The sequence below is a fragment of the Mirounga angustirostris genome, unplaced genomic scaffold, assembly GCF_029215605.1.
Source record: "Mirounga angustirostris isolate CCGP_5_RB_7025 unplaced genomic scaffold, mMirAng1.0.hap1 SCAF_16, whole genome shotgun sequence".
Classification (NCBI taxonomy): domain Eukaryota; kingdom Metazoa; phylum Chordata; class Mammalia; order Carnivora; family Phocidae; genus Mirounga; species Mirounga angustirostris.
In genome coordinates, this window is record NW_026991724.1 from 54467329 (window position 1) to 54495128 (window position 27800).

The following is a 27800-nucleotide window of genomic DNA, read 5'->3' on the forward strand; positions in this document are numbered from 1 at the left end:
GGGGTCAAAAGGGGAAGTTTGCCGATGGGCTTCCAGGAAAGTTTTTTCCTCACTCATGAGGTTGGTTGAGGGAAGGAGTGTGGGAAGGGAACCTTGCTCCCTTCCTTTTGTCTTCAGATACAGTTGTGTGAAGAGGTGATGCCTGGAGCTCTAGCAGCCATCTTGCCACATAAGACAATATGCCAACCCACTGAGGGTGGCCGAACAGAAGGATGCAGAGAGCTCAGGTCCTTCACGGGGTTGCTAAGTTGCTGAGCCAGCCTGAAACCACCATTTATTTTGCTACCATTTATTTTGTTACTTGCAGCCAAGGGAATCTTCATTGACACACTCCCGAAATTTCCAGTGAGAAACCCAGCTAAAAAAGAAAGGCATCGTGCTGGGGAGAGCAGCCGCAAGCCCAGCCTTCCACTGGCGCCACAATATTTGCTCAGTCAACCAATATTTATTGATTACCTGCTGTGTGCCAGGCTCTGTGTTAAGTGCTGGAAATAATGACATGGTCTCTGCCTTCCTGACATTCTCAGTTTAGAGAGGGAGGCAGAGGTTAAACAAGTACATACAGATTTCAGTGAGAGAAGCCAGAGGTTCAGAGGCTGTGGGACCAAACCCATGACCACGGCAGCCTCCTAAGCTGGTAATGGTTACATTTTTAGGGTTTCTGGACCTGATTCCAACATTGGAGGGTTCCCTCCCCCAACACAGTATTTCTATCATTCTCAGCCTGTACATGCTATCTTCCCCAACACTGTTATCCCCACAGACCCAAGATCTTCCATGTAATGGGGAAAAGCAACCTGTGCAGATCTAGATAGACCTGAGAATTCTCAACACACCAGGTGTCTGAGAACTCAACTCCAATCTGACACTGTCTCCCCAAAGACAGCAGGAGATTCTAAGATTCATGGTGCAGTCCTACAAGACTGCCACCCCCATTCCCTGCTTCAGACACCAGCTGCAAGCCCCAAACTGCTACCCATGCTTTTGACCAACTCCCTACAGCTGGAGGTTCCAAAGACCTCTTCCTTGGATTTGATTAATTTCCTAGACTGGCTGGCAGAACTCAGGGAAACACTTATATTTACCAGTTTATTAAAGGATATGAGGAAGGATATGAATCAACAACCAGATGAAGAGATACACAGGGCAAGCTCCCAAACAAAGGAGCGTCTGTTCTTGTGGAGCTTGGTGGTACAGGGGGACATTCTGGTTCCTCCAGCGTGGAAGCTCTCCGGAAATGGACCCAAGGCTATCCTCTTGGGATTTTATGGAGGCTTCATTATATCGTCATGATTGACTAGTCACCGGCCATTGGCTGATTCAACCTCCATTCCCTCCCCCTCCTGGAAGGGGGGGGGCAGGGAGGGGTTTGGGAAAGTTCCAGTCCTCCAATCACAGGTTTGGTCCTCCAGGCCACCAGCCCCGCCTTTGGGTGGGATCCAAAAGTCACCTTCATTAATAACAAGACACCCATTTCACCTTTATGGCTCTGAATCGTTTTCAAGAACTGTGGATCAAGCAAGGTCAAAGATATCTGAGAAACATATTTTGGTCATCTGAATGACCAAATATATATTTCCTATAAATCATTGTAGCTCAATTACCATTATACTTGAGAAGTGAATAACCTGGGGCAAAGAGTGGTGTTCCAGGCAAAGCAAACTCTGGGGCAAAGCCCCGGAGGCAAAATAGAGCTGTGTGGACAGAAATTGAGTAGCAGGGGTGAAAGTACAGGAAGGGGAGGTCAGAGGTCAACAGAAGTCAAACCACAGGGCTCTGAAAATCATAGTGAGGAGTCAGGACAATATCTGAAGAGCAGTGGACATCCCCAGAAGGGTTTAAAGAGGAGAGGACGTGGTCTGAGGTATTTTAAGCTGCAGACGCTGGGAACTGGATGGGGCATGGCCTGGAGGAGACGAACGGATGTAGGAAGACCTTCTGAGAGAAAGAGGCTGGGCCCCTCCTGGGGCTTGGACAAGCCCGGCCTGTCCACCAGCCTGTCCACCACCGAGCCTGCAGGTCCTGCCTGCCTGGAGGTTTTGCAAACCACACGGGTAGATCAGCAGGAGTCTCTCCCAACCCAGAAGCCACAGCTCCTTAGCTGCACAAATACAAGTAGTCTTCTGCGCTGAGAGGGAGACAGGAAGTCTCATGTTCAGGGGCCAGTCTTCAGTCACAGCAGGACAGGAAGGCCCTGCCTGCTGTTGGGGTGAAATAGGAGGTCCTACCAAAAAAAAAAAAAAAAAATCCTGCGCAGAGCGGGCCCTGGTCACACCTGTGTGGCTGCCCGAACAGTCCTTGGGCCCCCACCCGTAGAGATGACTGGACTGGGGCCAGTGGCCTAGAAGAGAAAGGGAGGGAAGGGGACAACCTCAGGGATTACCCTGAATGTGACATGACTCACGCTTTTCTAATGCTAGCTCACATCAGTCAGACATTAGCGGGGTTCCCTCCATTTACAACAGGGAAAAAAGAAATGTCCGCCCACCCTTGGGAGAGATAAGACATGTGGCAACCCAGCTTTTATGGGGAAGAAGACATTCCATCCCACGTCTGATAGAAAATATAAGTTTTGCCAATTTTTATGGAAAAGAATAAAGGAGTTCTCCCTCCTTTGGAGGGAAACTGGAATTTCACTCTTAATATGACAAAAATTGGATGGGAATTCCTGTCCCAATTTTATGTATTAAAAGGGGGGGGGTGTTTACCAACTTTGTAAATCAACAAGTAAACCTGGAGGAAGAGGACTCAGACCATCTCCTCTCCCTAAAACACAAAAAGTTCTCCCCCCATTCCAGGACATGGGGCACCCCCAGTCACCTGGTGGGCCCTGTTTGGGCTAGGGTCCTCCAGTGGGACTTTGAGGGGCAGAAGCTGTAAGGCCTGCACTGGGGTTACGCTCTGCATCTTTTTTTCCAGTGGGGCAATCACAGAGGTCAAGGAGGAGGGATGCTTCTTTTTCTTAAAAGAGTATCCTGGAAAGAGGAGGAAGAGAAACAGAAACACGTGATTGGCTGTTCCAAGCTGAGGGGCGGAGCCTTACTCTGATTGGCTGATATGGAGGTAGAAGGCGGGATGAATGACCTGTGGCCGTTCTGACTGGTTCAGCCAGGTCTCCAATGGGCCTCTTTCTAGGGACCCTCCCGGGGTGGGGGTGGGGGGCCCCTCACTTACCCCTAAGGCTGCACAGGCAGCAGATACACAGGTAGAGAAGTGCTGCCAGGAGCGCCAGGCCAAGTAGGGAGCCCAGGACGATGCCAGCAATGGCCCCAGAGCCCAGGGTGGGACCTGGAAGAGACAGAGAGATGGAGGATAAGGAGCCGGGGCTGGACCCAAGTTTCCTAAGCAACCTGCTCCAACTATTTCGGAACCCAGGCATCTGGGACCCCAGACTCTCATTTTTATTTAGCATTTACTAAGTAACTGGTGCGACTGGCATTCTACCAGATGGTAACAATCCCCTGGTGAGCAAACCCGGATACCCACTCTCATGGGGATTAATTTTTAGGGAGATCAGAAATGAATGCACAAATTAATAACATAATCACAGGTTGCACTAAGAAGAAAAATAAATGTGCTATGACAGAAATAATGTGTTATAGAAATAGAGTCGGTCTTCTGCAAAGACTGTTTTCAAATAAGGTCACATTCACAGGTCCTGAGGGTTAAGATGTCAATATATCTTTTGGGGAGAGACACAATTCAACCAATCAAGTCAAGATGAGAGCATTAGGATGAGCCCTAATCCAATATGACTAGAGTCCTTACAAGAAGAAGACAGACACAGAGAGGGAGGAGGAGGCTGTGGGAAGCTGGAGGCAGAGACCACAGCAATGCAGCTACAAGTCAAGGAAGGCCACGGATTGATGGCCACTATCAAAAGCTGGAAGAGGCCGGCAAAGATTCTACCCCGAGTCTCAGAGGGAGCACGGCCCTGATTTCCCTGAGATGGAGCACTGACACCTTGATTTCTGACTTCTGGCCTCCAGAGCTGGGAGAGAATACATTTCTGTTGGTTCGAGCCACCCAGTTCATGGTCCTTTGTGACCGTAGCCCCAGAAAACGGATACAAGCAGACAAGCAGGAAGGATACAAGGAAACAGACTGAGGGAGGCAGCCCAGGAAAAGACTCCAACAGCCCCAACTCACTGGCCTGGTAGACTCGGCTTTGTGATGGGGTCCCTGGCTGGCCCCCCAGGGTGGGCAGGATACGGAAGGCCCAGGTCCCGGGGTTCTGACGAGGAAGGGGCACCACAGCTGACCGCTCCTGAGGCCCCAGGATGAACAGGGAGATCCAGTCCTTGTAGGTAGTGGGTCTACCCAGGTCAGGGCCCTCTGGTCGTGCCTGGATCTCAAAACCACTGATCAGGGCCCCATGTTCCACATCCCAAGTCAGCACTGCTGCATCCTGGGCTCTCTGCAGCCTCCATGAGGAGATGGAAGGTCCTGGGGGGATTAAGGTGGGGGTTGAATTTATGGGTCATAGAGGGGAGAGGGAAGGGGGCTGCAGGCCTGGACTCAGGTCCGGGGAGCAAAAGGTCTGGGGAGGCTTCTAGGCCTACAAGAGGAAGAGACTGAGGGGCCTGGACTCTTGGATCTGAGGGAGAAGGAGCTGGGGACTGGGTTTGAGGTTAGAGAGGGCTGGAGGACCTGGACTTCTGGGTTCTGGGAAAGAAATGGACTCACCAGTGAGCGTGATCTTGTTGCCCCCAGCACCCAGAGCCCCGCTGCACAACACGGAGTAATTTCCCAGGTCCCAGTCCAGTCTGAAGTTGCTAATGAGGAGCCTGTGCCCATCTTGGCTGAGCCGCAGGCGACCCCCACCTCCTGGGGCCACGGGCCGCCCTTCCCGGGCCCAAGATGCTCTCGATGGTGGAGGGCAGCCAGTGGCCTCGAGCGCCACCTCTGTCTCCCCTGACTGTGTTTCCTCCACTGTGGGAAGCAGCAGTACCTCCCGAGGGGTCTCTGCAGGTAGAAGAAACCCAGCCAAGTCAAGACCTCACCCTGGAGTCAAAGACCAAGTCCTGCGCCCTTTGGTGAAGTAAATCGCTGTGAAACTTTAGCAAACAAGGAAGCACTGCCCATTCACTCACTCTCTCATTCAATCATCACCTGATGTCCTTAATAACGACTTATTAGGGCGCCTGGGTGGCTCAGTTGGTTAAGCAACTGCCTTCGGCTCAGGTCATGATCCTGGAGTCCCGGGATCGAGTCCCGCATCGGGCTCCCTGCTCAGCAGAGAATCTGCTTCTCCCTCTGATCCTCCCCCATCTCATGCTCTCTCTCCCTGTCTCATTCTCTCTCTCTCAAATAAATAAAAATAAAATCTTTAAAAAAAAAAAAGAACGACTTATTAGATACATACTATGCACCAGGTTCTGAGCCGGGGAACTCATTATTATTCCAGGGCCTTTATTGCTCTGGACACGTAGGAAGGTGTCAGCCCTCTTCCTGGGTCCAGGAAAGAAATTGTGGCCCTTCCCCTGCTTCAGGTATAGGAAAAACCTTGGTCCTTCTGTAGGGTTTAAGGAAAAGGAAATCTCTTTTCCTGGAGTCAGAAGTCTGCCTTGCTCATTTCCTAAAGGAGCTAAGAAATACCCCCTCCTCGGGAAACAGGAAAGAAGTCCCGCCGGCTCTCACCCGGGGTGACAGTGCAGGTGCGCGTGGTCACCAGGTGGCGAGCGAGGCAGGTGACGGGGACGCCGCTGAGTCGGGGGTGGGCGGGGACAGCCACCTGGAGCTCAGAGGGCACCGGCCCCGCGCGGACGCCTTCAGGGAGACCCTGGAACCGCAGGGAGGCTGCAGGGACCCCTCCGGGCCACGCGCAGCGGAAGCGGAGGCTGCGGTCCCCCGGACCGCCTTCGACTGAGCACTGTGGGGACCCGGGAGGCAGATCTGCGGGGCGGAGGGAGAGATCAAGGGGTCAGCCTCTCTCCCCTCACCCCTCCAGCCCCGCCTCTCCGCGCTGTCACGCCAACCCTTCTGCACCGGCCCGTAGGCGCCGTCCGCGCCCCGTTCTCTTGCCCCCCAGCTCCCTTTCCCAGAAACTCCGGGCTAAGTGGGCAGCTGCAGCCCCACGGACCGCCTCTCTTTCCATCTCCGTACTGATTTCTTTCCTCGCAAACCTAACCCCGCCCCTTCCTCTGTAGTCCCACCCCTTCCACCAAGTAACTCTGGGCCTTCAGCCAGACATCTAGGCCCCTGCGGTTGCGCCCCGCCCTACGTCTAAGACAGCTCCGCCCATTTCCAGAATGACCCAGCCCCCTTTCTCTTGTAGCCCCGCCCCCTTCCCGGGTAATTTCTTTATTTGCTCATCCCACTTACTGGCCCAAGCGCCCTAAGTCCCTTCCGTTTCTGGTCTCCACTCTTCGCCATTTGACCCTCTGCTTAATTTGTTGAGATCGCTTCTTGCCCAGGAGTCTCCGCCCTGTTAATCTGGCCCCGCCCCCCGTTGCGGCCCCCGCCTTCTCCGGGGACCCCGGCCGTGCTCACCCGCCACCGTGAGGTGGAGCAGAGAGCGGCGGCGGTGGCCGGTGTGTGGGTTCGCGGCGAGGCAGGCGTAGGTGCCGGCGTGGCCCCGCCCGACCGCGGGCAGCAGGAGACGCGGGCCGGCGGGCACCGCTGCCTCGGCCGGGTCGGCCAGGCTCCACGCGATGTCGGCGGGCGGCCGCGAGGCGGCGGTGCAGCGCAGGGTCACGTTGCTGCCCGCGGTGACATAGAGGGCGGGGGCGGCGTCGCGATCCGAGGAGACCTTGATGACTGGTGCATCCGGGCCGTCTGGATGAAGGGGTCCGGACCGGGAGAGCCAGCGTTCCCCGGGACTCCGCCACGACCCCTGGGCGCTGGACCTCCAACCCCCCTCCGCCTCGGACCAGGAGCCTGAGCTCCCAGATCACCGCCCCCCAGCCCGAGGCACACCCCCACTCACAGAAGACGCTGACGTCGGCCGCAGCCTCCGTGTGGCCGAAGGGGCTGCGGACGCGACAAGTGTACCGGGCCTGGTCGCTGCGCACAGGGCGCATGATGAGCAGCTGGTCGCCCTCTGTGCGGATCCGGGGTGCCTCTGCTCCCTCAGGGTCCGTTGCCTCGAGGGTGCGTCCGTCCCGGCTCCAGCTCAGCTCCCCGCGACCCGGCCGCCACCCCAGGCAGCGCAGCCGGAGCTCGGCCGCCCCCTCCTCTGTCTCGGGGGTCTTGGGCTGCACGGACAGCTGGGGCAGCGGCTCTGGGAGAGGGAGACGGGCTCAGGACCTGGTCCCCGGCCCCCTCGCCCCCTAGATCCAGGACTCCAGGCCCCAGCCTTCTCCACTCCTCCCACCCAGGACTTCCGAAACCAGCCCCAGGAGTCCTCCTCCTCACAGACCCGTAAGTCTGAGTCCCCCACTCTCTCCTCTCAGAGACAAGATTCCAAACCCCCAGGGGTCTTGATCCCCAGGTCCAACTTCCCTCAAGAACATTTGTCTTGACCCCCAGCCCCTCTTATCCGTCCTCCCTCCAACCTAGAAGTCCTGTCTCCCCTGCCGAGGGACCCCCTTCCTTAGGGGAGAAAACACCGTCAGACGGCAGCCACCTGCCCAAAGGGCCTGCACTCTGGACCTCAGTACCCACTTACCATACACACCCACCGTGAACTCCCAAATCTGCCGGGAGACCCCAGCCCTGATAACCTCGGCAGTGTAGACCCCAGCATCCTCCAGCTGGGCAGAGGCAAGTTCCAGCCCGCCTTGGGCCTGGTCAAATCGTAAGCGGTCTCGATGAGCAGGGTCCAAGCTGATCAGGGGGGACCCTGGCCCCAGGCCTCCGGCTGCCAGCACCTTGGAGCCTCGGCGCCAGACAACCAGAGGAGCAGGAGGGCCAGGGCTGGGAACCGGAACTAGAGGGAGCTGGATGGTGGTCCCCACTAGCACTGAGAGAGGCCTCCCCACTTTCTGGGGGAGGCTTTCCTCTGGGTGGGCTACTGCGATGACTTTGGATTCGGGGTTCTGGGCAGATATTTCAAGATCCCGATCCTCAGGCAAGAATTTTGAACCTGGGGTCTCAACAGATACTTCAGGACCTGGGACTTGAGCTGAAATGTTTGAAGCTGGGGTCTTAACAGAGGAGGAGGCCTCTGAGTCTTTGGCAGGAACTTGAGAACCCAAGACATCAGAAAATACTTTGGAATCCGGGATTTCAGAGAAGGTAGGATCCAGGCTCAGCTTTTGGTCCTCAGCAGAAACATCTGACCAGACGGACCTGGGCACATCGCTAAAATTCAAGGCCTCAGGAAACCATTTGGAATGAGGGACAGCAGCAGTGCTTTTTGAACCTGGAGACTGATCTGGAAATTTCCAGCTGGGGGGTTTGACGGAGGAGACTTTTGAACCTGGGCCCCGGGAAGAGCTTTCTGAGTCCAGGGAGAAATTGGTTTGCTGAACTCCAGAAGAGGCTCTGTGGGTGAGGACCCCTCCTCCAGAGGCTGCAAGGAGAGGAGGGGAGGGCGTTGAGGGGCTGCTGAGAAGGGGAACCGGTGGGGAAGGGGCCGAGCAGGGGACTTACCCAGGAGCAGGAAGAGCAGTAGAGCCCGTGAGGTGTCCATGGTGCTGGCCACACCCATGAGGACACTGGAGCGGGCCTGCACCTGTGCCTCCCCGGTTGACGAGTCCGACAGGACTGGTAGCTTCCTAGGCGGGGAAGGAAGCCAGACCCAGTGGGAGGTGCCAGGAGCCCCCACCCCCAATCTAGTGGCAGAGCCAGCCACGCCACCCCACTGGTCCTCCTCAGCTGGTCCCATCTGACCCCTGCGCTCCCCACCCCGGGATGAAGATGGTGAGAGGTGGGTCCCAGCGGAAACGTGGTAGCAAACCCTTGGGGAACAGAAGCCAGGAAGACTTCTTGGAGGAGGGTGAGGTGACCCTTCAGAGAGCCTCACCTCTGATGGCCTCAGCCTCAGTTCAGGCTTCCTCCTCACAAGCCTCTGAACTTGAATCCACTCTGTCCTGCCTGCAGCCTCAGATACCTGCATTTGACCCTGCTCCCACTCTGCTCCAACTCCTCCCATAGCTCCCTGCTGCCCTCAGAACAAATCTCCACTGGCTGTCTCCCACCCTCTCCTGAGACCCAGAGTTGCATCTCCGTGCCCCGCTGGGCCTCAAATGCCTTGCATCCCATCAAACTCAGCATCTTCCCTCCAACACAACCCCCTTCCTGGGTTCTCCATTTCAAGTGTGGTTCCACATCTGTGCAGAGGTTGGGAGCCTTCTTCCCTCCTCTCCCCTCCTCCTGCTCTGCCCCTTCCTCTCCATTTCCACTGGGCAGAACTGTCCTCTCCCCTAGCCTCCTCCCTCCAGCCTCCAGCCTCCGCCCAGTCCCTGGATCCACACTTGGCCCCTTTCTGCCCCTGCCCCTCCCGTGGCTCCCCTGTGCCATCAGGAGACATCCAAGGTCCCTTCTAGACCCAGAGTGGCCCAGACCTACCCACTCCGGCCATACCCTCCACCCTCTTACTCTGAACATCCAGCCATTCTTATGCCCCATCTCTCCCCTCCCTCCCAGATTTGCAGGCCGTCTCTCCTCTTCCTGGAATGCTCTGCTCACTCCCTGTCCGCACCCCCCACCCCCCACCAACAACTTGTCCTGCAGCCTCACCTAGTTAAGAATCATAATAATAATTACCACTTCTCCTGTGCCAGGAACAATGCAAAATGCTTCCCAGGCATTATCTGCCCGAACACTTGCAAATGCCCTATGAGCTGGGTGTCATCATCCTCATTTTACAGGCCAGGGGACTATGGCTCAGAGAGGTCAAGGGACCTGCAGGAGGTTGCACAGCCAGAGGGCAGAGCTGGGCTTTGGCTCAGGGCAGTCAGACTGCTCACTCCTTCGGAAAGCTCCTACCACCACATGCTGGGCTCAGCTCAGTCCTCTGAGCTTACCCGGAGAGTCCTCACCACGCTGATGGTAACAATGGTAAACATACAGAGTGAGCACCTTCCTTGTGTCAGGTGTGGTTCTGGCGTCGGGGGGGGGGGGGGGGGCTACATTAATGGGGTAAGTTTTATAGCTTAAAGATGCCTGCAAATTCGACCCTCCTCCCTTAAGGAGCAGGGTCTATGTCCCTTCCCCTCAGATCCGGCTAAAGAGAGTAGAGAAGTGACCCCACTCCAGCGTCTGCTTCTTGGCCTGCAGACTGGCATATTCCCCTTCATGTGTGGTAGAACGCTCCTTCTTGGAACCCAGCCGCCATGCTGTGACAGAGCTCCAGCAGCCCCCCCGGAGAGCAATCGTGGCCCCTGGTCAACAGCCAGCTCAAGCCAACAACCCCGGCCAGCTTGCAGGCCGCATGACGGAGTCATCTTGGATGTCGATCCTCTGGCCCCACTTGAGACCCCAGCCGATGCCACCTGAAGAGGTGAGCTGTCCTGCCAAGCCCTGCCCAAATTTCAGATTTATGGGCAAAATAAATGATTGTTGGCTTAAGCCTCTGAGTTTTGAGGTGGTTCGTTATGCCATGCCAGAACCAGAACACGGGTTTTATTACGAACTGCACCTGAGGGAGGAGGAAATCCATGCTCAGAGAGTGGGAACTTGCCAGAGTTCTCCCAGAGCCAGGAAATGGTCTGGCCACAGCCTCGGGATCCAGACCCTGAGCCCTTAACCACTACAGTGAGCCCTTCCTATTTTGATCAGTCAGATAGGAAACTGAAGCCCAGACACGGGATGTCACTCACTCAAGATCCCACGGCCGGTAACTGTGAGCGAGGCTCTAAAATCACCAAGTCTGACTCCAGGCCCCGGCTCTTCATCCCCACATGAGGTTTTGACTGTTGTCTGTCTTCCCAACCAGACCTTGAGCTTCCAGCTTCGTTCCCTCTTGTACCCTGAGTCTCAGCAAGGGCCTGGCACCTGGGAGTCCCAGGGAGTCCCCGGCAAAAACTCTGCAGATGAAAGCCCTTCTCCCCACGTCACGGATAGGTGTCTTTCAGGACTCAACCGAGATGCCATCTCCCTGGGAAAGCTCTTTGGCCCCATGTGCCAGGCCAGGTGCCCCAGGTGGGCTCCCAGGTGCATGGTGTCACCTCTGCTTAGAGCACATAGCACCCTACATACAGGTGCCTCTGCACGTGTCCATCCCCCACCACTTCAGCCTGGAAGCTTCTCAGGGACTGGATGTGACTCACCTGGGTCCCCGGCATCACCCAGCACAGGGCCTGGCACACAGGAGATTTAAGTAAATGTTTGTTGAATGAATCAAAGACCAGGTCTCCAGGGAATGAGTTAACAGACAGTCATTGGAAGGGTCATGGTTTTATTGCTGAGTTTCAGGGAAGGGGCTCAAATCCGCCCAATCTCCCTCAGCTTGGCCACCAGGTCCTCCGTGGTCTCCACCTTGACGCCGGCCGTACGCTGGGGCGGGTCCTCCACGCTAACCACGGAGAGCTTGGAGGTCAGGTCCACACCCAGGTCTCCGGGCTTGATCACCTCAATCTTCTTCTTCTTGGCTTTCTGCACATGGGCAGCCACAGTTCACGGGGCTGCTGGAGCCCTTGCCCCCTCTCCGGCAGCCTCCTCCCCATGACTGCCACGTCTGCAGAACCAATCCCATTGCCTGAACTTGTCTGGACCTACCCACTAGCCAGGACATCTGTGACCTCTTATGAGGCCTGGTATAGATCATTTCTGTGGGCAGGAATGGCCTGGGAAGCCCCTCTATTAAGGGTCCTCTTTTAGTCAGCTTCCTTGGAAGCCCTTCACTAGCTGAAATGGATTGGCAATGTCAATCTTCTGGCAGTAATGACTCAATGGACTTTTGGCCAAGCCGACCCACTGAACCCACCCTACTGGAGGATGAGATGACCCACTGAACGCTCCCTGTTGGCTGAGCTAACTCATTGAACCCATCCTACTGGATGAGATGATCCACCTTACCCTTCCTCTTGGCTGGGATGGCATGCTAAACTCTCCCTGTTGGCTAAGATGACCCAATGAACCCATCCTACTGGCCATGATGAACAGCGAACTCTTTCTTTTAGCCGGGTGAGCCCTTCCTTTGGATAAGAAGTCCTTTGGATCCTCTGTCCCTGCATCTGAGCACCAGGGAGGCACTGGGCCCACAATGCTTTCACCCATTCCCGGGCCCTCAGGGACCCATTCGCTAAGCGCTCACCATGATGTTGGGCAATGTGGCGTAGCGGGGTTCATTGAGCCGCAGGTCGGCGGTCACCACGGCAGGCAGCTTCAGCCGCAGGGTCTCCAGGCCCCCATCAATCTCCCGCTCCACTTTCAACTTGTCTCCTTCCAGTGTCACCTGGGAGGCGAACGTGCCCTGGGGAGATGGGGGGGGGGGGTGAGGTTAACTCAAGACAGGCACAGAGTGGCAGGAGTGCATGCACAGGTGAGCAAATGAAGAGAGAGAGTCCCTCAAGGTAACCTATAGACATCAAGTTCATATACAGGAGGAAAACACAGAAAGGGATTTCATAAATCTAGGGCCGGGTATCTGTACTTTCACTGGCTCCCTTCCAGGCCCCTCTGCTAGGCTGACCCTGGAAAGGTCTGCTGGGGCCCCATCTTCCTCGCTTGGTGCCCATGCTCTGGCCAAGCCCCCTCTGCCTCTCAGTGCTGAATCAACATTTGCTGATGTACCTACACCCTCTTTGTCCAACCAGCCTGTTCTCTCCATTCACTTACTCACCGGACAAACCTTTCAAGTCTTAGCTGGAATGTTCCGTCACTCCCAGTCTCATCCGAGCACCCCAAGAACCAGCCCTCGGCTACACTGTGACAATGACCAACAAGGCCCTGGCTTTCATGTGCATTTATCCTGGCCAGGAAAACCGCCAGGAACCAAATACATACATAGCAGCCACAGGACTCAAAGTGTCTTCTGAGCGTAGGGAACATGGCTAGCGCGATGGAAGGATGGAATTTTCCATCTTATGAATTAATTTAAATTAAAAGACCAAGGGGCGCCTGGGTGGCTCAGTTGGTTAAGTGCCTGACTCCTGATTGCAGCTCAGGTCATGGTCTCAAGGTCGAGATCAAGCTCAGCGGGGAGTCTGCTTCTCTCTTCTCGCCCTCTGCCCCTCCCCCTGTGCTCTCTCTCTCAAATAAATCAATCTTTTAAATAAATAAATAAATTTAATAATTTATTAAATAAGCCAAATATATTATATATATATATATATCAATAAGCCAAATATACCAATAAGCCAAATATATTATCATGATTGTGATGACGGCTTCATGGGTGTATATGTATGTCCAAGCTTATCAAACTGTACATTTTACATATGCACAGTTTATGGTAAGTCACTTAATCTCAATAAAGCTGTTTAAAAAAAAAAAAAGATACTCGATTCAGTCCCTGGAAAACTTTTAAGTCTGTTTGGAATAACTGGGGTGTGTGAATCTACTTTTTCAACTGTGAGTTTTAGGAATCTAAACTAAGTATTTCTGATGGAAATTCAGCATTTAAACTGAGATGTGCTGTAGATATAAAATCCACACTGGATTTTGAAGACTTCATACAAAAAGAAAAAAGAATGTAAAATAGCTCAGTGTTTTTTATATTGATTATAGGTTGAGATGATCATATTTTAGATGTGTCCAGTTAAATTAAATATTATTGCATTAATTTCGCCTGTGTCTTTTTACTTTTTTTATCTGGCTATGAAAAACTGTACACTTGATCTTAGCCAAAAGGCCGAGAAGCAATGGCTATGAAAAATTATAAATCACCTAGGTGGCTTGCATTTCTATTGGACCGGCATAGGTGGGAAGTGGGGCATCTGGAATTTCATACAGGGTGGGCAAGGAAGGGCTCTCTAAAGAGGTAACAACTGAGCAGACCTAAAGGAGAGAGCGGGAAAGCCACGAAGCAATCTGAGGGACCCATGCCCTAGGCTGAAGGAACAGCAAGTGCAAAGGCCCCGAGGCAGGGATGAATTTGGTGTGGTTGTTGGGTGACAGGGCTGATGAAGACAGAGCACCAAAGGCCCAGATGAGGCCTGGTGTCCCGGCTGTACACGTCTCCTTCCTGCCCGCTGGAGTAGCCAGCCTGTCTTACTAAGCCTGCCTCCCTCCAAAAGGGCAGGGACAAGGGTGGCCCTGTTCTGAGCCCCCAGATCTGGCCCCCAGCAGGCGCTCCCCACTCCAGCCTCACCTGTGGCCAGTCTAGCAACCCAGCTGTCATCTGCCCCGTCTGGTTACAGTCATCATCGATGGCCTGAGTGGAGAAAGAGAGAAGACTGTATGACAATGGGTCTTTTCACATACCATTCGGGCCTTTGTCTAGATGGGGGTTGGCCAACATTTTCTAGATTCCATGTGGTCTGTCCCAGCTCCTGAACTCTGCCCTGGGTAGCACACAAGCAGCCACAGACTATGTGCTATATAAAGCAACCAGGGTGGTGGCATTCCAATAAAACTTTATTTATAAAATCAGGGGTGGCCATGGCCCACAGTTTGCTGACTCCTGGTCTAGAATGATCCCATCCCCCAACCTGAGCCTGGAGACAGGCAGTCACTTGTCCAGAGGCACATAAAGACATCAGCATCTCGATGCCAAATCTTTGCCCCTATATAAATATTCACAGAAGCCTCCCATGAGCCAGGACCTGGGCCAGCCACACTGGGGAACTGAATGAACAGGATCTGGGCCAATAAGAATGTTCTATCCCCTGACCCTAGTGATTGGTGCAGGGATGGGTACTTGACTCAAGCTGGACCAATGAAGAGTCAGCTCTGAAAGCTTTGCTGGAGCCTTTGGGAAAGAGGCTCTTTTTTTCCACTGGGGAGGCTTGTGGGATATGAGCCTAGAGATGCATGAAGTAAAGACAAGACAGAGGAGCAGAGCCTAGAGCTGACATGTGACCCTGGATGAAGCCATACCTGAAGCTTGCACTGTATGAGCTAAGAGGTTCACTTTCCGGCTTAAGCCTGTTTGCTTCTGACTACCACCTACAATGAAGAGTGTCCTGTCCAGTTTATCCTGTACCTTCTCAGTTGGAGGCCCTGGCCCCAGGAACTGTCCCTGACAACCAGGACAGGCAGGACATGAGTCTGAGACCCACCAGTGAATGCAGGAGGCTTCCATAGGCCATGCTGCCAGCACCAGTGTCCTGGGGAGCTGGTGTGAGACCTGGGTCCCCAGAGCCCTGAGCCCGACCCAGACCATGCCTTTTTGGCCTGTTCTCTGGTTAGGCCCTCTGCCTCAGCTTACTGACTTGTACTGATTCCTTTGCTGTTTGTCATCTCTCTTGTTTTCCACTGCCTGACTTGTGCAGGGCTGGGTAGGATACCCAACAACCTACATAGACCCATCAGCCTCCCCTTCTCCTCAGGGGCTGATCCAGCCTGCCGGAATCCCTGTCTTTTCCAGCCAGCGCCCTGGCTCTATCTCTGAGCCTCCTGAGCCAGGTCTGTGCCCTATCTTATCTCTCAGTCTCTGACATTCTTTGTCAGCCTCTGTTCCTAAGCCCCTGTCCCTTGGTCTGTCCCCTCCCACTGCTGTCTATCTCTGGCTCTTCCGATGACCCTCAGCCCCCACCCCGAGTGAGGCCACAATGTCTGTCCTCAAATGGGAGGGGGTGGGCAGGCTAGCCAGAGAAAGGGTGTCGCCTCCCCAGTCTCCTGCGGAAACAGCTGAGGCCGACTCACGTATGCCTCAGGTGGGGGTACCATGTGGTAGGCAGGGTTCTAACTCACCATTAGCCCCCAAGCTCCTCCCAAAACTCCCAGCCTCCAGTCTCTCCCCTTCCAGTCCATTCCCCATGGCCTCAGAGAGGTCTTTCTGAGGCCAGAGCTGATCCCCTCCCTCCCCTGCTCACAGGCCTCCCGAGGCTCCCCGACACCCTCCAGAAGCCTCAGGTCTCTGTAGTAGCCTAGGCTGTTGGAACTACACAGCTGTCTTCCCCACACACCACCTCCCCATGTCTTCCTGGGCTCTCTACAATTCCTGACTGTTCTTCCAGGAGTTCCCTCCCTGTGTCTCCCAGCCAGACCCCAGCACTGTCTCGACCTCCTCCCTCCCCTCACTCCCTACAGCTCAAGCCCCGCCCCCTAGCCATGCGGCTGTCCTGTCCACTCTGTCCATTGGCCTCCTCTTCTCCCACACGGACCATCACTGTAGCTCCCGGGGCTCCAATCTCACCCCATAGGACCCCAGGAGTCTTTCTGACGTCCACAGTCACCCTGCCCACCCTGCTCTAACTCTCCACTCAGCCTGGGCCCCCTCCTCCCCAGTCCTGAGCGGGGGAGGCACACTCACCTGCTTGCCCAGCAGCAGCAGATCTACCTTCTCCTTCTCTGCCAGCTTGGCCAGGACCCGGGCCACCTGCAGGGGACCCAGGCGATCTGCCTCTGCAGCTGGCACCTCCACGTGGATGCCTCGGTCTGCACCCATGGCCAGAGCAGTGCGGATGGTCTCCTGCCAGGAGAAGGGACTTGACTTGGCTTCTAGCCCCAAGGGACCCAGGAGCCTGGTCCCAGGCCCTCCTCCCTCAGACCCAGGACTCAGGGCCCTGGCACCCTCTCCCCAGGACCTGCACCTGGCACTGGGTGGGCCCGCAGCTGACAGCGATGACCTCTTTCACCAGCTTCTTCTCCTTGAGCCGCACGGCCTCCTCCACGGCGATCTCACAGAAGGGGTTCATGGAGTGCTTCACGCCATCCGTGACCACACCCGTCTTGTCAGGCTTTACCCGGATCTGCCGGGCCAGAAAGGGAAGGGGCGGGGTCAGGGGAAACAGGCAAGAAGGCAAGGGCTGGATGGGGACAACAGGGACCCGGAAGGGGCAGGGCCTCGTCCAGGGTCCCACAGCTCAGGCGACACAGCAGATGAGAAGTCCCAGGTAGGTAGAGGATCATCCGCTCACGATCTCATTCAGACATTTGTGGAGCATCAGGGACATAGGACATGCCCCTCCGACTCTCCCTGCTCCTGGGGCCTGAAACAATGTTCCTCAAATGTTTGTTTACCATAAACCACAGTGTGACATATACTTTATGATACTCCTGAGCATATTACAAATACACAACATATACTTACATATCAACAGAAATACCCCTGCAACGCGAGGTTCGGGTAACACTACTTACCCTTACTTCGTATACCATAGCCTGACATTTTCTGCTCTTTCTTTAAATGTCAGCCCTCTACATGGATCTTATGACTGACATATGGTCATGACCTATTTGCAAAAACACTAGCATCAAAGGCCTACTCTGCCAAACAGGCAAACCCCACTCACTCCCTTCCGCACATGGTCTGTCTTCACCAAGCACTCACTGTGTGCTGCCGGCCGGGAGCCGGATTCTGGGGACACCACCATGAGCAAGGGAGTGAGGCCTGCCGGCCCATGAGCTCCCAGTCTAGTGCAGGGTCTAGCGCAGTATGAACAGCTAACCACCCCCCTATTAGTTTCCCGTGGCTGCCATTCCAAATAACTGCTAACGCAGTCGCTTGCTGTCTCACAGCTCTCGAGACCAGAAATCCACAATCAGTTTCACTGGGCTGCAAGCAAGGTGTTAGCAGGGCGCAGTTCCCCTGGAGGCTCGAGGGGAGAATCCATCCCTTGGCTCCCCCAGCTCCCTCTGCCTCTCTCTTATGCAGATTCTGGAGATGGCATTTAGGGCCCACCTGGATGATCCAGGATAACCTCCCCATCTCAGGAGCCTTAGCTCAGGCATAAATGCAAAGACCCTCCTTCCAAATTAGCTACCATTCACCCATGGATCGGGGCCTGGACAGCGTAGGGGGGGCCACTTCCTAGCCCACCACATTCCTCTTTTTTTTTTTTTTTTTAAAGATTGTATTTATTTAACAGAGAGAGACACAGCGAAAGAGGGAACACAAGCAGGGGGAGTGGGAGAGGGAGAAGCAGGCTTCCCGCCGAGCAGGGAGCCCAATGCGGGGCTCGATCCCAGGACCCTGGGATCATGACCTGAGCCGAAGGCAGACACTTAACGACTGAGCCACCCAGGCACCCCTTTTTTTTTAAAAAAAGATTTTATTTATTTATTTGACAGAGAGAGAGATAGTGAGAGCAGGAACATAAGCAGGGGGAGTGGGAGAGGGAGAAGCAGGCTTCCCGCTGAGCAGGGAGCCTGATGCAGGGCTCGATCCCAGGACTCAGGAATCATGACCTGAGCCGAAGGCAGACGCTTAACGACTGAGCCATCCAGGCGCCCCCCACATTCCTCTTAATAGCCCACGGGGAGAATGTTATTGGCCACCAGGCACTGCAGGAGCCCTGTCCTAAGCAATTATCCTAACTCATTAATCTTGGTGACAGCCCAACGAGGAAGGAGCAGTCACTGTCCCTGTGGGCAGAAGAGGAAACTGAGGCACTCAAGCAAAGTAGCTGGCCGGTCAGTAGTTTCTAGGACCCAAGCACTCAAATCCCCTGCTATGCCACCCGACAATGCATGAAGTCTGGGGACCTCTGAGGATGATGGGGGCCTGTGACCTAGCCTGTCGGATGTTGGAGGCTGTCAGGGAAGGCTTCCCTGAGGCAGTGGCACTAGAGCTGAGACCTAAAAGATGAACTGGAGTGGTCAAGTGTGAGAGAAAGGGTTCGGTGGGGCGAGAGCATGTGCAAAGGCCCTGAGGTTTAAGGAGTCCAAGGAGGCCGGTGTGGCCAGCGGAGCAGTCTGCCATCAGGCCACAGAGGCTGAACTACTGTGACAGGCGCAGTAATGAGTCCTCAAAATGTCCTCATCCTCATCCCTGAAACCTATGAATGTCACCTCCAGGGCAAAAAAAGGACTTTGCAAAAGTGATTAATTTAATGACTCTGAGAGGGGGATCATCCTGGGTTATCTGGTTGGGGGCCCCATGTAATCACAAGGGTCACTCTAAGTGACAGAGGTAGGTGGGAGAGGGGAGGGGTAGTATCAGGGTCAGAGAGACCGTGAAGATACTCTGCTGCTGGCTCTGAGGCTGGAAGAAGGCAAGGCAAGGCACGCAGGTGCCTCTGGAAGCTGGAAATGACAAGGACACGGATTCTCCCCGCGCCACCCTCCCCATCCCCGAGGGAACGCAGGGCCGAAGACACCTTGATCCTAGCTCAGTAGACTCATCCAGACGTCCGACCTGCAGAATGGGAAGAGAACCAGTCTGCGTTGTTTGAAGCTGCTGAGTCCACCACAGCAGCAAAAGGAAACTAACCGCGCAGGGCCCAGCGGGCTCCGGAAGGGGAGCTGGGTCTGGATCCAAAGAACAAGGGCGACAAAGAGGCGAGTGGATGCAACTTAAGTTTTTGCAAGGTCGTTCTGGATTCTTGGTGGGGAAGACTGGGAGCACAGCAAGGGCGGAAAGTGGGGAGACAGCTGGGTGGCTGTTAGTCAACGAAATGAGGAATGATAGTGGCTCGGACCACCGAGCCAGCAGAGATGGAGAAGCGGAGGGACTGGAGGGGTCTTTGGAGGTGGGAGTGACAGAGCTCTGGGCTCGGCAGGGGCAGGGGCGGGGAGAGGGAAGAATCCTGCAGGACTCTGGGGCTTCTGGTGGCTACATCCTATGAGCCGGGGGGCAGGTGGGTTCTGTGTCTAAATAGCCCATGAGATGCCCAGAGGAACCTTGCTCGGGCGCCTGCACGATCCAGCCCAGGACCTGGCTTGCCCCTCTGCTCTGCTCCCCTGTGGCTGCCGCCAAGGGCTCAGCCGGCACAGATGCAGATGACAGCCTGGCCTGGCCGGGGACACTCACTGGAGTCTCCTCCTACCTCCCTGCACATTTCTCTCTTCCCAGTCTGGATGCGCCTCATGGACCTGTGACACTGAGCAGGAGAAGGAGGAGAAAAAGGACAACTATCATTTTCTATCACTGTTATTTCATTTTTTAAAAGTCATTTTAAGATTTTATTTATTTGTTTGAGAGAGACAGAGAGCACAAGCAGGGGGAGCGGCAGGCAGCAGAAGCAGACTCCCTTCTCAGGGGCTCCATCCCAGGACCCTGGGACCATGACCTGAGCCGAAGGCAGATGCTTAACTGACTGAGCCACGCAGGTGCTCCTAAAAGTCATTTTAGCACCAAAAATAAGGCTCAAATCTCAGAACTGAATAAATTCACCTTACGAAAATACAATTGGAGCCAATACCATGTTCTGAATCCATGCTTTTTCACTAGAACCTACCCTGAGCATGTTGTACATGATCCCCAGAATTTGCCGGAACATGCCCTTGCTCAACCCCCACTTCCTCTGCTGTCCTTCGCCTCCTGTGTAAACCCCATCCCTTCCAACTCTCCCGTTCCCACTCACCCTGTTTAACTCTCGCCGTAGCACTGCCCACCCCTGACGTACCACACACGCGGGACTGATTTAGAGTGACTGATTTTCAGTCTTCTCCCCACCAGAAAGTCAACCGCCCGCGGACAGGCATTTCCATCAGCTCTGTTCATGACTGTACTCGCGGGCCGAGCACCTGCCAGAACCACGCATGAGAACCTGCACGAGAACCACTCAAACGCTCGGAAACAGCAATGGAAACTGAAACACAAAAGCCCTCTCATTACAAAAATAAAATCCAAGTCAGAGGTCTCCCGTTTGCACAAGAAAAGCAGCCCCCACCCGGTGAGCCAGCAGCCGGTGGAGGGCGCCGAACCTGCTCTTGGTCTGGCCAGACGCCTTGCACTAAGCTCCTGACCCCCAAGGAGCAGGGATGAGAGCCCTCTGGCCCCGGGGAATGTGCCAGAGCGTCTTCTCCGTGGAAGACCTTTTAAGCCTGAGTGGATTTCAAGCTTCAAAAACACTGTTTAGTTAAATTACATAAGTCAGGAAACAATGGTTGGTCTGAAAAATCAGACCAGTGTCTTTTTTTTTTTTTTTTTTAAATAATGGGGTTTTATAAATCAAAGGAGGTGATTCAGCATGGAGCTTTCATTCTTTCTCTTCAAGTTGCAAAAGATGAACCTTCAACAGAAACAGCCGTGAGCCAGATGGGCATCGCTCCAAGGGCTTCACGTGTATTACCTCATTTAACTGTCCTAACCACTGAGGAGGTTAGTTGCTGCCATCACCATCCCCGTTGTACAGATGGAGCAACCGAAGCACAGAGAGGCCAAGCGCCTTGCCCAGGATCACACAGCAGCAAGGAAGTGGCAGGATCAGGAGCCTAACTCCAAGTCTGACTTGGGAATCATGAGACTCTAGGACACCAAATGGGCCCTCAAGAGGTAGGGGAGCTGGTCCCTTTATTCATGGCCCACTGTCTCAGAGCAGGTGTTTATAAAGTGACTTCTGCAAGCTCTCCCTGAACTGTCGACACAGCTCAAGGACTCCTCTGCGGTTCTGTCCTCTAGTTTTTTCCGTCAAGCGAGTCACTCACTGGGCATGTGCTGGGGCTCTGGGCAGAGCACAGTACACCCAGGACACGGAGTGACCGGGACAGCCAAGGCCAGACAGGGAGACGGTGGCCAGGGAGTGACGCCAGGGACAGATGACTAAGGCAGTGGTCAGCGCTCGGAGACCCTTCTACAGCAAACCTCATCTCGGGCAGGGAAAGAGTACCAACACCCTCACGGAGCTGACACGTGTGACATGAGGGACAAGGAGGGGCCAGCCCTGCTGAGAGCAGGAGGGGTGAGTGAGGGGAAAAGGCCGGGCGCTCCCAGAACCGAAGGAAGGCATGGCTGGTTGGGGTTAGGCCCAGAGCTGGATACAGGTTTTCTGGGGCCTGAAGTTTCCAGCCTTTGGGGGAGCCTCTTTAGGAAAATGCACACCAAATCATGAACGCAAAATTGATCCAGTCTCTCCCTGGGCCTTGAAAGAAACGCTGACATTGACAGCCTCATCGGCTCATGGAGAAGGTATCCCTGGCCAGAACTGAGTATCCCTGGGTTGCCAAATGCTTATGAATTAACACCCTAGACACACAATCATACAGACACACACACTGAGCAGAGCATTTGTTGTGTTCTGAACGGATGAGTAAAAAAAACTTCCATTACCAGTTCTACCAATAATAACCACACTCCCTGAGTACCAGCCCAGGCCAACACTAACCATGAGCCAGGAACTATCCTAACAGCCCATTTAATACTCACTGCCATCCAATACAGGAGGTATTAGTGTTATCCCCACTGTAGAGAGGAGGACAGTAAGGCTCAGAGTGGTCAAGCAACTGCCCCCAAGGCCACAGAGCAGGAAGCAGACCCAGGGGACTGGCCTGAAGTGGGCCCTGAACCGTAGAGCGTAACCGTTATCTAAGACAGTGGTGACTACGTCAGACAGACTCTCCTCCAGACCCTGGAGCTTGAATTCTGGAAGGAGAGACAGACACTAAAGCAAGCGATCAGAAAATTACACCGTGGATTACAAAGTGATAAGAGTATGGAGAAATTACAGCAAGGGACGGCACAGGGATGATGGGGGCTGCAGTTTTAAGTCAGTGTCCAGGGAAGGCCTCACAGAGAAGGTGACATCTGAGCAAAGGTTGGAAGGAGGTGAAAAAGCCCCGCTGGGAACAGAGTAGAGACCTGGCACTCACCCCAAGGAGCTGCCATTCTGGGGGCGGGGGTGACACCTGGGTGAGCAGAGGATCCCAACCCAGTGTGGGCGCAGAGCTGAGAGAGGCAGGCCCAGGGGGCTGCAGGAGTGTCCGAGGACAGATCAAGAGGCCTGAGAGGGTTGGGGTAGGGGGGCTTCCTGGAGGAGGTGATACCAGAGAATCACTAAACTTTTGATACAATTGACAGATCAGAGTTAGGCAGGATAAGGGAGGTACAGGAAGCAGAGACGGAGAGGGAAGGGTGCCAAGGCAGAAGGCACAGCGGGGGGCAAAGGTCCAAGGCAAGAAGCGGACTGGTCTATCAGGAAAGATCAGGCGAGGGAGGGACAGGGCACCATGGATGGCACAGCAGGGGCCACGGCCAGACCACGAAGGGTCTCAAACACCAGGCTGAGGGGCTCAGACTTTGTCCTGAGGGTGCTGGGGAGCCTCAGGACAACTCGGGGTGCAGGAGGAGCCCTGAGGCTGGGAGAGGATGGACTGAAGGCAACACTGAGAACCAGGGAGGAGACTGCGTTGTGGGGCCAGGTGGGAGGAAGGGAAGGCTGAAATGCGGGGCCCATGAGGATGGACAAAGGGACCAGCTGCCAAGTAACAGGTGGCGGGGTGGCAACAGAAGGAGGGCAATGGTGCTGGGGGTCTGGCCCAGTGATCAGGTAGTTGGCAACGTTTGAACCATTTATTTCTTCAGAAAGGGCACCCCCACACACAGCCAGCAGACAGGATGCAGTGGAGGGGGCCCCGGGGCCGCGTGGCAGGGACAGGCAGCACATATCCCTGGGATAGGACAGCGGCTGATACCCTCTCTTTTGTTCTCTCCTTCAGCGCACACCCGTGTGCCAGGCCCTGTGCTGGGTGAGGCTGGGACCAAAGCCCGTCAAACTCGGGCCTGCCGGTGGGGGAGACGTATTCGACACAGGCGTATCAGGCCATGGAGACCAGGGCTGGGGCACAGGGAGGCCCAGGGGGCGACAGAGCCCAAAGCAACAGCTAGAAGTGGGAGGAAACCAGGAGAGAAGGTCCCAGGACCCCAGGAGCAGCTGAAGACAACACCCCTGGCCTTTGCTGTCAGGGCTTTGCTGCAGCTGTGGAGTGAAAAGGGGAGGAGGGGCGCCTGGGTGGCTTAGGCGGTTCAGCTTAACCGGCTGCCTTTGGCTCAGGTCATGATCTCAGGATCCCCGCTCAGTGGGGAGTCTGCTTCTCCCTCTCCCTTTGCCCTCCCCGGCTTGTGCGCTTGCTCTCTCTCTCTCTCTCTCTCTCTCTCAGATAAATCTCAAAAAGAAAAAAAAGGCGGGGGGGGTAGCAGAGACTGGTGCAGGACTTGCCCTGCACTTCGACCTTGACTTTGGCTGCCTGGAGCTGGGTGATCCAGCAAGTAACAGGACCTCCGCGGGCCTCACTTTCCTAACCCGTCCAACGGCATTCATAAAATCAAGAGGGTACTGAAAGCACTGAATGAGTCGGTCTCTGTCAAGGACTTGGGAGTGCTGTTGCTTGCACAATAAGCACTCACTAAACGTGAGCAGTTATGATCACTGAAGTTTCCATGCCAAGTCCGGCTCCCGGGACCTCCTCCCCACCTCACTCCCCAAGCCGTCAGGGGCCCTGGTTTCATGCACCCCAAGGCCTCTGGCATGCCAGGCCCCGTGCTGGGCAATGCTGGGGACACAGAGGTGGAATCCCAGTTTGATGGTGAGGACAGACATGGATGGGCAGTCACCATCTTCAGTCTGCTTTAAGCCAAGTATTTTGAGAAACTGGCCAGAGAGCCTGTGTCTGATTCACGTCTGTCCCGACCAGCTTCTCTCCGGGGACAAGCCAGGACCTCAGAGACGTTGCCCCCCAGCCCCGTCATGGGGGATGGGAGCCATTCCACCAGCTCAGTCAAACAGGATTCCATCTCTAGCAAACACTTCTCCCTCCCTTCCTGGCTAGAGCCTCCTCACTCACCCCGCGGCTTTGCAGGGTGAAAGCTTCTGGGTTCCCCTGTTAACGGCCAACTGAGTGTGCAATGCAGCCTGACAGGTGAAAGTGTGGCTTGCGTTGCAAAGCACTAGTTGCGCTGAGGAGTCAGACGGACCCGGAGGGGCATCATCTCAGCTCTACCGCATCCTAGCTGAGTGACCTCTCTGGGCCTCAGTTTCTCCAAATGTTACAGAGGGGCCGTGGCACCTCCAGCAGGCAAGAAATAGAGAAACTAACTCGTACTGCACAGAATTATTAAGACAGTGAGTCCAGAACTTGAGAAAAGGGAACGGGGTCATGACCCCAAAGGGGCCGGGTTGGAGCGAGGAGGGATCTGAAGTCTGACCCTCACAGTCCTTGATCCTTGCCCTCAGGTGTGACTTTGACGTTTGGGAGGAAAGGCGGCAGAGATCAGATGTACGAGCAGACCCCCCCATACAGTTTCGGGGTTCGGGGGAGGTGGAAGTGGGGGCCCGGTCACCTTCACGGCAAAGTCGATGACCCTCTTTACAGCCACGAGCGCGCGCAGCTCCGCCATCTTCCTGCCGCGGCCACCTGCGGCCTCGGTCCGCTCGCTCGGCCTCTGGATCCAGACGTCCCGCCCCCCCTGCCCTGCGCCTGCGCCCCGCGCCGCCAGCCAGTCAACCGCGGCGGTGCCCGCCTCCGCCCTGACAAAGGACCAATCGGAGGCCCGGAGGGGAGGGAGGTGTGGCAAGAGGATTCGGACCAATGGAGAACGGATTCTGGAGAAAGAGGCGGGAGCTGAGGGGAAGGGAAAAGGACTTAGTGAAGGGGGCGTGGCCGGGAACTAGGGGAAAGGTCGTGCGCAGAGGGAGGTGCTCCCGGAGTGGAGCTCCTCCCAGGCCTCCTAAACTTTTCCCAACGCCCTCGATTTATCCCTCCCCCAGTTCCCCACGTTTCCCTCGCTTCTGCAAGTCGCTATGCCCGCATTCCCTGCGTCCTCTTGTGTCTGTCTCCCCATTCTCTTCTTGCCATGTTCCTCGTCCCACGATCATGCCTCTTAGGTTCCCCTGTATCCGTTTTCCCGCGTCCATGTCCCTACATCCTTTCCAAGAGCCCATGTGCTCTCCTGACCCCACCACCCCTGTGCCCCGTTCCCCCTCCGAGCCCATGCGCCTTGTCCACTCCATCCATGCTCGTGTCCCCGTGTTCCTCGTTCCCTACAGGTTAATGTGCTTATGTCCTCCCTGAACCCCCAGGTACCCCCGTGTCCCAATCCCCCCTCCTCTTCATATCCATGTTCCCGCGTGCGTTCGTGTCCCCCGTGTCCTCACGGCCCCCAGAAAGGCACGCGGAGCCGCGGCGGTGAAAGCCGTTCCTTTATTCTGCCCCAGGCTGCGGTCACAAGCACACGGGGAATCCGCTGATGGCATCCGTGCTCTGCATGATCATGTCCGCCAGCAGAAAGCTGAAGCCTGGCGGGAGGGGAGCGGAGGGCGGGTGGGGGACGGTGGGTCCTGGGGCAGATGGCCGGGAGCGCCCCGGGGACTGGGGTTTGGGGCCCCGAGGGCGCCCCTGCCGGGTCTGCGGGAGTCGGGAGCGGAGTGTGTTGAGGAGTCCCTGGGAGGGCGGCTGGGAGTCTGCGGGGAAGGGGCTCCTCTGGGCAGTCTCCTCCACCCTCTTCCCGCTGTCCAGGTTACCCGCGAAAATAGAGAAGGGTAAAGCCAGCCACCCCGAAAAATAGGACCACGAGAAGAAGACGTCGTTTTTCCACGCGTTCTTCACGGTGTAGCCTGTCAAGGCGATCAGCAGCAGCAAGCCTGGGCCCCGCGCACCCCGTGAGCTTGGCCGGGGGGCTGCAGCCAGGCCCCACCCAGACCGCGCCCATCGCCCGGGCCACGCCCCCTCCTCCCAGCCCCGCCCCCTCCTCTGGGTCTCCGGCCCCTCCCCCACCCGCGTCCCCGCGCCTGAAAGCGCGACCCCCGGGCCCCTGCCCCCTGCAGCCCCCAGGCCCACCCTGTGCCTGAGGGCCCGCTGCCGTCTCACCGTAGAGGAAGAAGATGCCGCTCGTAGTCTGGCCCCGCGAGTCGCCCTCGTGGCACAGAATCCGCAGCCCCATCACAAAACCCATGACGCCGGAGGCCGCCGCCAGCACCATGCACGCCCCGGTCACCGCCAGCATGGCTGGGGAGAGCGGCCGCCTCAGCCCCGCGCTGGCTCCGGCCCTGGCCACCACCCCGACCCGCCGGTACGGGGCTGGGAGCAGAGTTGACGGTTTGGATGGGAACTTGGAAGTTACTTCATGAGGGGCAGTTAATGTCGCAACAGGGAAGTAGGTCCCGAAGTGGGGGTTCGTGTCGCGGGGGAGCAGGTGGACCTGAGACTGGAGTGGGAGGGGCGAGGGTGGGGGCGCCGCAGGATGTGCCCAGCTGTGGCCTGTGCTGGGGGCTGTCTGTCCAGTGGGGGACATCAGGGCGGGCAGGGCCTCACTCTGGCAGGGGATGTTGGAGCAGGTGCGGCCATTACACTCCTGCCAGAGACCACTGTGGCCCCCGGGGTAGCGGATCCAGTAGTTGGTGGCAGTGGAGAGAATCGTGAGGATTTGGGCCAACAAGCCCAGCAAGGTGCCCCCGCTCCGAAGGCTCTGCTTCACCCCCATGCCAGGGAGGCTGCTGCCGAGGGCCACACATGCAAGATTGGCCAACACCCCTCCCGTCCCCAGACCCCCCTCCCGGGTCCTTCAAGTCCTTGAGACCCCCTCCCACATGTCCCTCCATGTCTGACTGCACCCCAGCACCGCTGTCTGGGGGCCCCTCCTTCAGGCCCTCCCCAAACCCAACACCTTCATCACCTACTGCTCCTATTGGGGGCCTTGAGACCTCACCCCCAAGGAATCACTGCTTAGAGACCCTGTCTTTCACCAGTGTAACGTCCCTTTAGCCTGTCCAGTGCCCTCCCCACCCCCATGCACACACCCACCTGGATGACTCACACCCAGCTCCCAGGGTTTCTTAGACAGAGTCCAGAGGGGTGGGGGAAGGGAGACTGGGTCTCTGTGAGGCAGGAGGAGTTCCAGAATCCCCTCTCCCATCAGCCATTTAAAGAGATAACCACCCACCCACCCATACACACACATACGCACACACCTAAGCAACTCTTCTAGCACAGAGACAGCTCAGAGTCAGATGGCAGGTCTGGGGGGAGCCGAAAGGCCATGACATAGTAGACCATAACCTTGTGAAAACGCTTCCCTTGATCTCATAACCTCTGCAGGTCCCCAGCTCTCCGACTGTGCCCCCTTGGGTCCCCACACAAGCCCCTGCTCCTCCTCCTCCCTCCACTTAGTGCCCGTTTCCCTGGAACCTCCGTCCTGCTCCTTCTTACCA

At 56.0% G+C, this 27800-nt stretch overlaps 3 protein-coding genes across 3 annotated transcripts; all 3 read right to left on the reverse strand.

Moving 5' to 3' along the window:
- Positions 1 to 1070: 1070 nt before the first annotated feature.
- On the reverse strand, positions 1071 to 9037 carry VSIG10L (V-set and immunoglobulin domain containing 10 like). The gene is made up of 10 exons (XM_045892010.3): positions 8536 to 9037; positions 7610 to 8455; positions 6929 to 7222; positions 6493 to 6777; positions 5641 to 5895; positions 4687 to 4965; positions 4150 to 4446; positions 3175 to 3288; positions 2821 to 2975; positions 1071 to 2341 (listed from the first exon to the last, which is right to left on the reverse strand). Exons 1-10 carry the CDS (start codon positions 9035 to 9037, stop codon positions 2270 to 2272), a joined length of 3099 nt encoding a protein of 1032 aa, XP_045747966.3. The 3' UTR covers positions 1071 to 2269.
- Positions 9038 to 11267: 2230 nt separating this feature from the next.
- Positions 11268 to 25074, reverse strand: ETFB (electron transfer flavoprotein subunit beta). Its single transcript, XM_045892045.2, has 6 exons — positions 24935 to 25074; positions 16527 to 16685; positions 16247 to 16405; positions 14141 to 14203; positions 12143 to 12301; positions 11268 to 11481 (listed from the first exon to the last, which is right to left on the reverse strand). Exons 1-6 carry the CDS (start codon positions 24989 to 24991, stop codon positions 11311 to 11313), a joined length of 768 nt encoding a protein of 255 aa, XP_045748001.1. The 5' UTR covers positions 24992 to 25074; the 3' UTR covers positions 11268 to 11310.
- A 704-nt stretch (positions 25075 to 25778) lies between these two features.
- Positions 25779 to 27131, reverse strand: CLDND2 (claudin domain containing 2). Its single transcript, XM_064581887.1, has 2 exons — positions 26461 to 27131; positions 25779 to 26234 (listed from the first exon to the last, which is right to left on the reverse strand). Exons 1-2 carry the CDS (start codon positions 27071 to 27073, stop codon positions 25816 to 25818), a joined length of 1032 nt encoding a protein of 343 aa, XP_064437957.1. The 5' UTR covers positions 27074 to 27131; the 3' UTR covers positions 25779 to 25815.
- Positions 27132 to 27800: the final 669 nt, after the last annotated feature.